This window comes from Uloborus diversus, chromosome 2, assembly GCF_026930045.1.
Source record: "Uloborus diversus isolate 005 chromosome 2, Udiv.v.3.1, whole genome shotgun sequence".
In the NCBI taxonomy this organism is placed as follows: domain Eukaryota; kingdom Metazoa; phylum Arthropoda; class Arachnida; order Araneae; family Uloboridae; genus Uloborus; species Uloborus diversus.
The window spans coordinates 183,895,842-183,908,414 of record NC_072732.1 but is presented as its reverse complement, the minus strand read 5'-3'; the positions used below and the strand labels follow the sequence as shown (position 1 = coordinate 183,908,414).

The window sequence follows — 12,573 nt, the reverse complement described above, 5'->3', positions numbered from 1 at the left end:
TATTGGATTTAATTCGCATCATATCAAAAGATCTATTAAAATTCATGGTTATGAAGGCAAAACAGTGAGAAATCTTTTTCAAAACGTTTTCTTTTAACGAATAATGAGGAAAAAAATTGAAACGATTAAAAATAATTTTTAAGATTTTACTCTAGTTTTAACTTAAACATATTTAATCACACTCTCACACACATTAAGCTCAGCTGGAAAAAATGTTAAAATAAGAAAGGAAATCTTTTTGGCGCCAAAACGTTAATGCGTATTAGTCAAACGTGATGGAAAAAGCCTTTTTTTCCCCTTAAACGCATTTAAACACACGCACACACATTAAGCTCATTGGAAAATTTACGAAGTAAAATAGGAAATCTTTTCTGCGCCAAAACGTGCATATTAGTCAAACGTGACAGAAAATTTGGTAAAAGGACTTCTATCAGCTCTTACCATTTCCTAACCCGAAGATTAAGCTTAGTTCGAAGAACATCAGTACACTCAGGAGGCATATCGAATCAATGAGTTCCATTCTTGATTCTTTTCGACACCTATGAAATAATTGAAATTATTTTAATAGCATGAAGAAATAATTTTCGTACAAAAGAAATTTAATTATGATATGAACTTAAAGAAAAAAACTAATCCTGTTAAAAATTTACTAAGAATTAAATCATATAAAAAGTCGAAGTAAAACTTATTTAACCTTTAAAAAAAGCCCCTGAACTTAGTGGGGGTGCAACTGGGGTTGTAGAGGAAAATCGTAGAAACAATACTGTACATTTCTATAGTTATATCAGTTTTCAACTAGCCCCCTAGTACACATTTATGCTTCAAAACCGTAGTATGTAGTAGTAGTACAATGGCAGTAGAGTGTACTTTCTGCTTTTTTTTTTTTTACAACAACCGTGCTGTCAGTTTAATATCAGTAATTTTACAAAACATTTCTTCGAATGTAATGCCACTTTTAACACTAGATTACATAAAACTAGATCTCGCTCAACTGTGATTCCTAAGCGATGAAATAAATATTTTTTCTCGGAATTATCATATCCCAAAAACATTATTTCTACGGAAAATATTCAAGTATTTATTACTTCAAAACATATCCCATAAAATTAACGGTCTTTGAGCTGGCTCAAGGATGAGTTGCAAAAAAAAAAAAAAAAAAAAAACAGAAAGTACCATAAAAAGTACCATAAACTGCAGAAATAAAAAGGTTTTAACTAAGTAAAAGTTCTTTTGGGTTTTCAAAAGATTTTTCTTTTTTTTTGTTTTAATTCTTTTGCAGTTTATATGAGTTTTCTCAACCAAAGCAGCCAAATTTAAGATTTTGGCTGATAAATCTTGAAATAGTTGACAATATGATAATCAACGATATTGAATAGGAACATTATGGTAAAGAAAGAACTAAATATAGGTCTTCAAAATCAGCAGTGTTCAGTCTAAAAATGACAATAAGATACATTAAAATATTTTTGTAGCATCACACTTACGTATTATTACGAAAGAAATTAGACAGCATTATAAGCTAAATAATTCTAGTCACAAAAGTCATTCATCGTAGTTTTTGCAAGGATAAGCTTATAGCTGTTGATCTCAATAGAAGTTATTCGAGGGGGGAGGGAGATTGTCATATCAATTAATTTTAAGTGGTAGTCAGAGTATGAGACCAAAAACTTATAACACACCATTCAGGAACAAATATTTTTTTTTAATAATTTCCTCAGTACACTTCATGTGCTGAGCTATCACGCAACTAAGGATCGTTTCATTTACATGAACAGAGAAAACTACATTTGTCGTGGAACGTTCACATAAAAGAATGGAATTTTTAAGCAAAACAAAAACATTAGGAGAGATATTAACTTACCGTTGACTCAGATGAATGCAGTCTAGTTCGTACAAGCTTTGTAGTTGATGGAAAAGAACGAGAGCGGCGCCACTTGATAGAGAGGAGATCATTCGGTTGCAGTTAGTTTGCGTTATTTTTAAAAACGGTATTTTCTTACATTTAAAATTACTTAGAGTGAGGAAGGAAGAGACTCCCACAGTTGCAACTGTCCTACGTATATGAGATATTGAAAAGAATTTCTTATCCCATAAATGCTCTGCAATTTGCATCCGGAGCAAAGTATTTTGAGGAAAAGACAACCACGATAATATGCAGAGCCGATGAGAACTGGTTTCTAAACCCACAACGTAGGGGTGATTATTACAGGGTTAATAGAACACCATTCAGCCAAAAACTATAATACTACATATTAAACGATGATATAGGGACAAATTCCCAGTAATAACTAATCTTGAATCTCAATAATGGTGATTTCTGAAGAACTAACAAACATATATAAGTAGAGCATCTATAAGAAAAAGCACGTTGGCAAAAAATATTAAAGATCAGTTTCGTATTGAAAAAGTCATTGAAAAAGAAAAAAAGCATAATGTTGTGGTTAAAATAATTGTAAAATATAATCTAAACATGAACAGTAAAATGAATAACTTTAAGCTAACTGCTTGGTTGAATATGCAAAGTAATAAAAATTGAAATGTAATTTAACATTCAACACCTTCTTTTTCAGCTACAAAATGACAAAAGTTTTCTGCATTCCACTTAAGTTAAGTTCACTTTTCACTTACACAATTAACTAAAACTGGAAAACTTTAACCACTCATTTTTACAATCTAGTTTTTAGAGTGTAAGTATAAAGTACCTAATCGAATGAACTGACCCAATAACGCGTTAAGAAAATATTTTTTTTTTCAACTGCATTTTATTTCACATCGTTGAAAATTGTATGTTACTTTGGCTGAAGCATGTTTTATGTCATGTTAAAAGTACAATGCTGTACGCAAAAATTTAAAATGATACTCACGAATGATTTCATCTGAAGATAAATCAGGTTTCTGTATCGTTAATTGAATTCATTAAATAAGAATACGAGTGACGTGATAAAACGAACTTAAAATTCCCTTAACCTTTTGAACATTATGTGCTTTAAATTCGGTACTACCATACTACTGTTACGAATTATCTCAATTGCTTTAATGAGTGAAATTTTAAAATCAAAATAAGAAAAGTGAGTATTGAGGGTGTTTTTCCTTAACAAGAACAATTAGTGAAACAGATATCATTGAGAGCAAGAATGAACATTTATTTCAGTGTCAAATATCACCAAAATATAAAAAAAGAAGTTTCGTCGTTCTTTATTAAAAACAATCTTGTACTCATGTGTTAAAATGATTGCTGACGTTTTTATGTTTTCCTAAGATTTCATATGTATCTTTGTTGCATTTCAGAATTTCGGGGTAGTACGGTAGAGTAAAATTTCGCTGTATATTAAATCAAGTGAATGATTTTTCCCCCGGAATAACCAAGCGGAAGGAAGAATGTAACATGAAAAATTCACGAGATAGATAAAGTGGAAAATTCTACTGAAAAAAATTCAAATGACACCAAGAACACAGAAAAAAAACATTAACATTTCAAATACTATTTCAGGCAAGACGTCAGTTTTACCATTTATCGAGAAGAATTACTGGTTACTCTCATAATGGTTAAATTATTTGACCAATAGTTTAACCATTAAACATATCACTGCTCGTCTGTCAGTCCAGGTTGTTATGTAATTACCATTGGTGATTGATAATCTAACATCTATTCAATTTTTTTAAGGTATCAGCCGATTGCATCAATGGTGGGATATTAATTTTAATTGAATTTCCAAACGGTTTACGTTCGATTTCATTGTGTCATTTTCAAACGATTTACCTTCCACATGCAAGGTATCGCTGACTCTGTCAGTCCCATCAGCGTTTGAGACGACGCACGTATAGTTTCCAACATCTTCTGCCGTCAGACTGTCGATAACGTAGACGGATCGTTTCGGGGAGGGACTAGCAGATCTCCGGGCTGGTGGACGTCCGTTCAATATCCATTCGAAGTGCACAGGTAGACGACCCCGCTTCAGACTGCATATGATGTCAACGTTGTCGCCGAGGTTCAAGTCGCGTGGGATTGAGAGTGCATGTAAAATGGGAGATTCAGATTGACCTGAAAGACACATCGATGAATTGGAATTATGCCGTGAAGTGCATTGTATAGTACAATAAAGAGGAATGTTGGTTTAATACTGATTACTTCAGTGACAAAACTGTACACTGTTAGCTATTAAGACTCGAGTGTTTGCTCAGTGAATCGTTTTCGTATACAGTACCTGGAACAACTTTATCAGTTTCTAAGTTCTTTTAAGATTTTTTGTACTTGAAGAATATTGATCTGTACGTGTTGCGGGTGTGGCTCTATGGGCACTCTTTCTACACATACATGCTTTTTTTTAATATTTTATTATCAAGTTGACACTTTATATAATGATACATAATTTCTCCTTATATTCGAATATGTAAAAATTAGAATCTAAGGCTTAAAATTCCCCGAAATAAAGGGCAACCCTCTGTTTAACGACTTTCAAGGGACCACAAAAAAACGTCCTTAAGTAGCATGCGTCCTTAAATAGAATGCTTCTAAAACTAATGTGGAGCATCCGAGGCCGTGAAAAGTCGTCTTTAAATAGAGCGTCGTTAAACAGAGAGCCAATTGTATACGTACGCAATTGTCCCTCTTGACCAAAGAGATTGAGCTGCATAGTCATGTTTCCGATCGCTTGACATAAGCTAAATTTATCCTGGTTTTAAAAATGACGTTCAGGATCGGGACGACAATAATGTCTTGCTTGCGCAATAACGAAGATGGAATATTGAGGCCGCCTCTATTGGGACAATAGTCATAACTGTAACATATTAGGCAACAGCAGCACACTTAAATTTTAAGCTCATAAAGCAAGATACGTCACCCGAATGTCGTCACACCAATACTCAAGAACTTCTTACCTTTAGCTGTGATGATGAATGAACAGAGCACCAAGTTCTGAATCAACTCCAATAGCAGCATGATGGCGTGATGTTTTCTAAGCATATCTTGATACCTAGAGGAATAATATCAGGACCTCACATTTTTCAAGAAATATTTGGTATTCATTAATACGAATGTTGCGCAACATAAAGGATTTGAAGTATTCTCAGCAATTGTTAGCGTCATTTTGCATAAATGTATTTAATATACAGCGTACACCCGTATAGATAAATCTGAATTTGTATGGTTTTTGGCTTTATCGGCTTTAGTGGATCGAGTAAAACTTGGTACGAGTTCTTATCATCTCCAAAAAGTAGATATTTGTACGGCTCCATGTGATATTGCAAGTGATGATTTTATTTGTTTTCAATTAAAATAAAAAAATAAATAAATAAAAATAAAAAAACAGAGAAAAAAGGAGAAGGAACAGTCAAGATTTCAAGACGTGCATCAAAATTGGGAAAACTGCGAAAGGTGAAACTTGTTAGAAGATTTCACCAAAAAATAGAACGGCAGTTTTATTTATTTATTTTTACCATAATTAGAAAACTTAGAAATGTTTGAAGAAAGAGCGATTACTTAACAATATTTTTTACTATAAAGTATTATATCAAATTACTAGTATAAAGTATTAGTATTATGAAATATTATTATCTATTAAGTATTATAATTGGTTCCTCATAAAGAAATTATCGAAACGTTCTCCGTTGAACATTATTATGCTTTCTCCGTGCAACAAGAGTCCTCCATACAAATTCATTATTTTTGGTGTCTTCTGTGTCCTTTAGATGGAATTTTTTTTAATTCTGAGACCCTCTGAAAACTGATAAGTATGGTTTAACAAAATGTAAACTTCACAGAATTAAACTAAGTAAAACGTAAAAGAGGTTGCAAATATTCGTGTCAAGAATGCCGACATTAACTCAAATTTAATTGATTGCTTTAATGGTGGATTTTATCGTCTGCTTACGCAATAATACGGTTAAAGATTTCGCAAAATCATTATATATAACTTTTCGAGATCGTAATTAATGATTAATACCGTGAGACAGTGATTGATTAGTTAAAGTGATTTCCTCTTCTGTTCAGGAAAGGTAACAAAACATTTTAAATATCCATTGCAAACAATAAAGCTGGGAAGTAACCATTTTTTCCTCCATGTTAATAGAAGTAAGAAAATCTAAATTACAAACACATAGCTTATAACAAAATTACTTTCAGGGCTAACAAAGAACCTCGGTCATCGGTCGGTACGTTTTTAAGAATAACTTTTTTTTTTACATCCACGCCCAAGTAATTATTTTACTTCTTGTTTATCAGAATTATGTATCATGGTGAGATTTAAGAAAGATAAAAGTATTAAATATTAATCGACTTTAGCTCATATATTTCAGACTTAAACAAACAATTTAATATTATCACATTTGACGTCCAAATTTTTTGTTATTAGCGACCACTACTTATGATTCCAGTAAATCAGTAAGTTAAAACGGTTAATTCAAACAGTTTTGATACACCTTAAAAATTTGATCATTTAAATGCTGGTGAAATGAATGAACTGCAGATCGCAAATGCTAATGAATTTCTCCGTGAGCTCAAACGTTGAACTTGTACAAAGAATATTTTATGTAGTTAAATATTATCCTAGGACCGGAATAGAAGTGAGAGAAAAAATGAAAAATAAACATAATTTTGCTCAGATTGTGGAAAACACTTGAAATAGCCGAAATCTTACGAGTTTTTTTATAGTTGGTAATAGTATATGTACATATAATTGCAAGATCAGCAACAAAATTCTTTATTTCAAGCATATACATTGAACTATCGTTAGTGAAGATGCGTCAGTCACGTTTCTCAACATATCCCTCAATATCGCGTACAATTGACTTTTACTGCGCAGTTTGAAATAAATTATTTATACCATATTCTATAAAGAACTCATTATAAACTGATTTTGCAAACATGTTTAGTTATTTTCCGTCAAATAATGTTCAATTAAAAAAAGTAAAACTACTATTCTATGTGTATCAAGGATACATAAAGTGAAAGGAGTTGTAAGTTTCATTAATACAAATTGGAATGAAAATGACAACTAGATATATTTCGTTTCCTTTGAATGTGTACAAAAACCTCTTCTCTTCTCTATTAATAATGAAGCTGAAAGTCTGTCTGGATTTCTGTGACGCGCATAGCGTCTAAACCGTTCGATTTTCATGAAATTTGGCACAAAGTTAGTTTGTAGCATGGGAAAGTGCATCTCGAAGAGATTTTACGAAAATTCGATTTCATTCTTTTTCTATTCCAATTTAAAAAAAATTTAATGAGCAAATTATCACAACATGGTATACGGTTCCATGTTATGATAAATTACGAAATTATCATAACGTGGAGCCCTAACATGGGCAAGCGAATGAATATAGCAAATCGGTGAGAAAATCATCATCCAATATTTGTAAATGTGGAGGCGAACCAAATGACATTTTCATTTTTCTACTACGGGCAAAGCCGTGCGGGTACCACTAGTTAATAAATAAACAAACACATATGGAAATAAATTCTGTACCTCAGAGTCAGATAGACCTTAGACACATTATGGTAATTTTACAAGAGAGAGGAAATTTGTATTCTGGCGCATGAAAAGGATTGGACACGCGCGCTTTTAATCCTGGTAAAAAATTTAAAGGATTTTTTTAAAGAATTACGTTCACATGGCTCGATGCGGATTCGACTTCTACATACAATGCACTAAAAACGAAAAAACACAATTTTTGACTTACTTCAGTCTGGCTCTGAGGTACAAAATTGTGCCTTTATGAGGATATGACGCAGTTTCTACAACAAAAAACAGGTAAAGTATTTGTGTACTTCTTGTTTTCATACATGCTGTTTTAGACGAATAATCACAAACGTATAAGCAAAGCGTGTGTGTTTTGCTAACAAAAACTCTAATTTATTATTTTTCTTAACTCATCAAAAACAAAATAAACACCATAAAAAAGTACATTATAATTTATTTGTTCGAAACAGCACTTCAAGATCACAATAAAATTTGCAAGGTGAGAAATACTTTGTCAGTAGGAACTTTAGCAATGACAAACCACTGAAGAATATTATACAATATTAATATTATTTTGGCGTATTCTGCATAACAGAAAAGAGTAATACAAAAATATAGTTAAAATGTTAGTAATACATTAGACAAAGAGTGCAGTAGACAATCTCACAAATTCGGATCGGAAAAATACACTCTCAAAACTCCAAACCGATAACCCAGAACATATTTTTCATAAATAAAAAATCGACAAAATCCACTCGATTGCTCCACATTGCATAAGTGACATGCAGTTGTTCCTTTGGCACTCCATGTTTCAACGAAATCGACGTCGTTTAACATTCAGTTCTTCACGCCGTAGTCCGGATTTTTTAAAGACTACTGTATAAAAAATGATACGATGTAAGATTAAAAATTAAGCTCATAAATATAAATCTGCAAATATCTGATGATCTTTGGCAAAAAAATCTACAAAATAGGAAACAAACTGTAAATAAACAATTTATTTGGTTAACACTGCGTTTCATTCTATTACAGATTTGCAACGGAGTTTAAAACGTGTACTCGAAATTTCATACTAAGTAAAATAAAAAAGCAAAGGTTTAAAGGCTGAATTGCGAGGACTATTATAAACGTTCAAAATGTGGTCTTACTAATAAAAACTGCTTTTACAGTGTCTCCCTAATTTTAATTGCAATCAATACAATAAGCTTATGGTTTTGTTTTTTAAAATTTTTAAATTGATAAAATGAACAGTAAACAAACACATTTTAACAAAAATTTACTAAGAATTCAGAAGTACTTACTGTTAAGAAGAAAGAAGAAATTATCCCGACTACTGAGAGAAGCTTTGTCGTTGCCGAAAATGACAGTGGTTTGCCTCTAACGTTTGCGTTGAGATAGACATGGTTGCAGTTAATCAACATATTTTCGTATCATGTAGCGTTTTCCTTCACTGTAGCAAAGTAACTTGTTACCAGTTTCTTACTCGTGTAGTAGCATTCAAATGTTAATTCAATAAGAAAAAAAAATACAAAAAAGTAAAAGAGCAAAAGAAAAACAAAAAAGTATTCTCGAAGCAAAATGAAATGAGAAGAGTGTTTCAAATAACATGAGAACGAATGAATTTTCTGAATGTTTTACTCTTATCACAAACTCACCCAGGAAAATAATAGCAAAAATTGAAAAAGAAAGATTCATTTTCTAGTTAATAAACTTACAAAACCAAGATCATCATTGCAAATCCGCTGCGAGAAAAACCCGTTCGCAATAAATTAAAAACAATTTTTTGTATATCTTTTCCCAACGGCATAATTGCAGCATTTAACTTTATCAATCAAAATTTTGTCAATTAATCAGTAGAACATCGTCAATAAAAATGATTTTCGAAAAAGTAGATGGAACTTAATCAGGAGGTAGATAGATAAAACTTTATTTTGAAACAATTGCAGCCACTATAGATGTAATTTCAGTATATTTAGTGGAACTAATGTATCTGGTTTTATGAAAGTCTTTTCAAAAAACAGAAGTCCCATAACTCCAAAAACAAAGCAGTGTGTACACCTAGATTCATTTATTATATTCAGAAATTTAAAAACAGTCTTGGTGACAATATCGCTTACAACTCTATCAAATTAATGGCAAACACTTCTTTTACAGACCATTTTCGTATTATTTTTATTATTTCAAACTATATCGGAATTTTCTGATACATTCAAAACATTTTGAAGCCGGTGATTCATGTCAAATATACACCAATGACTAGAAAGAAATTTTGGTGGAAATTGTAAACTCTTCAAGAACAGGTGCCACATTCAAAGTTATTAATTTCTCTTTCTAGTATACGATCACTGCTGTACATGAGTTATTTAGAAATCCTTTATATTTAGAGTCTCCAATATTGCTGAGATTGATCTGCCATCTGTTGACATGCTTGGAAACTATTCGTTCTCACTTTATGTAATGTAATGATTTTTCAAAAGACAATTTAGTCTCACTGTGACAACATACGAATAAACAACATCAATAACAAAAGTTAAACAGATACTGTAATAATGTTTTTCATCTTGAAATTCACAAATATCCTAGTGGGATCTATAGGGAACATTTGTTGCTTTACGAAAGTAATGATAGTTGAGAAGAATATTGTATGAATATATTTTCTGACAAATACGTAAATTTGAGGAAATCAGCTTAAAAATACAAAAATCATCGAGATTGATAACTGATAACGACCTCAATGACATTGATACTGGTAAATAAAATGTTGATGACGAATAAATATAGACAACTATTTGCAACTTTGCTTTATTAAATTTCAACAAACGATACGGTTTTGAAAATATTATCTTGTTGTTGTTTTTTACTCCACTTCTTACAAACAACTTTCTCTGAAACATACTGTAGTAGTGATAGATGGAAATTTTTAATTAATAACGGTAACTTGCAACACAGTCTGGAAGTACTAGTTTCCTTTATTTACAACGTAGATGAGAGGACTTTCCTGTGAAACGCTATTATAGTATTCTACAAATGATATAATTACCGTATTGCTCACAACAAAGTTTTCTCTCGTTCGCTCACTTGTTATAGTCGCGTCGTATGGTGCGAAGATGAAATTTTAATGATTACTCAAAATCGTACGATTTTTTTTTTTTTAAGAACTAAAACATTAGTTGTTTTACAGATACGTGTGGCATACAATATACAGGTGGAAAAAATTAAAAGTCACTTTAAAGCAAACTCAGGTCAACCCTTTAATTTGTGCTAGAAAGTAATGACGCACTAGTAAGAAATGACATACTTGTAACGAATTTACTAACTAATAAGCAATGAAAATCAGTTGTCTGTAACGAATACCGACAGTTTGTTTCACAGAAAAAAAGAAGGATTTTAAAGTATACAAGTCAAGAAATCAGGTGTACTTAGTATACTGCATAAATTAACCTAAGAATTTAAGCAAATAAAATGCAATGTACTTTTTAAAATATGATTAGTAAGAATTAAGAAAAACGAGTATTAATTTATGGCACAGAAAACTTATAATAAGGAACAGTCATGACAAATATAGCGATAGACGGTGATAACGAATTTGATGAATGAAAACGTCTTTAACAACAGTGACAACGGTAAATAAAATGATAGAGAAGAATAAATAAAAAACAACTATTTACAGCTTTTTTTCAGTCAACTTCAACAAAAGGTACGATTGCGTAAATTTGGAGTTCATTAAAAGCACTAAATAACTAGGAACAGGTTCTAATTTAAGAAAAGAGTACCATTTTTCAAACACATCTTGCTATATCCTTAATGAGTATCTGGATGATCAAGAGCTTTCATTAAAAAGTAATAAAAACTACGAAAAAAAATCTTGCATACAGGAAATTTTTACCTTCCACATTGAGCATGGCGTATACGCGGTCCATGCCCTGGTTGTTTCTGGCGGTGCAAGTGTAGTTCCCAACGTGATCGGGTCCAATTTTTGCGATAATGCATACGGACCGCCGGTCGGAGGTGTTGATCCTCACCTGGCCTTGGGTGGAATCCCTGAGTGGCCGGCCATTCAGGGTCCACTCGAAGGTGGCTGGGGAATCACCCCGCTTTAAGCTGCAAGTGATGTCCAGGCCGTCGCCAAGACCTAGATCAGATGGAATGTGAAGGGGGTGCAAGACAGGTACGCCCGAAGAAGCTGCAATAAAGGATGCAAATCTTAAAAATTAAAATCTCTGTCTCGGTATAATTCATCCATAATTCTAAAGCTATGATCAAAAATATCGGGGAAAATATTTTACGGCACAGTTATAAGTATCATAACATATGATTATAAATACAGATGCAAAAATTGTGATTAACGTTTCAATTTCAAACATAAACTGTTTTGAAACATATTTTATAGCAGCCACAAAAAAAAAAAAAAAAAAAAAAAAGCTTTTGCTTAATGGAGGAAATTTAAAACTTTTCTTCAAGGAAAAGAGACTTCTTAAAACTTCGAGATATATGTATGCAATTTATTTTTAGATTTCAGTTTGCATTTTTTCATTTAATTTCTTTAAATGGTACCAATTCCATCAATAGATGTCAATGATATTTGCCAAACAAATAAACATTAAGATAAGATAAAGTAAAGTAAGAAATAACAACGTCAAAAATCACAAATTGCAGATTACTGCAGACACGTGTTTCGGCGTTACAAGCAATGATTTTTTCAATGCAAATACCGACATTAATTTGTTTTTAAATAGGTGGGGGTGGGAGGAAGTCATTTGACTGTTAACCTGTTGGTTTTACGAGCAGTTTGCGTTCGTTGGATAAACTCATAGAAATTCATTATGCTTTTGTTATTAAAAGTTTTTATCCAATTTGAGCTTAAGAAATTTTTTGCTTGTAGAAATTTTTTGTATTATCTACTGCTTTATGAAACACGTAATTAACGATTTAAAATCAGCAATTTTTTTGGATTTTTTTTTTCTTTATCATTTAGCCTTGGTAAAGAAAAAACGGAGATGTTAATAGAAACCGCTTTGTAAAGGCCACTTATCTGATTTTTGAGGGGGGGAAGGGTACATATTAAAAGCAAAATAAGTTACAAAAAAAAAGCAAAATGCATACACATATACGCATA

At 31.8% G+C, this 12,573-nt stretch overlaps 1 protein-coding gene across 1 annotated transcript in view; it reads right to left on the bottom strand.

Annotated features, from left to right (window-relative positions):
* Positions 1–12,573, bottom strand: part of LOC129216704 (cell adhesion molecule Dscam2-like) — a 183,522-nt gene that overhangs the window by 145,034 nt on the left and 25,915 nt on the right. The window contains 1 exon segment of the mRNA XM_054850921.1: positions 11,344–11,640. Within this exon segment, the coding sequence (XP_054706896.1) occupies positions 11,344–11,640 (297 nt within the window).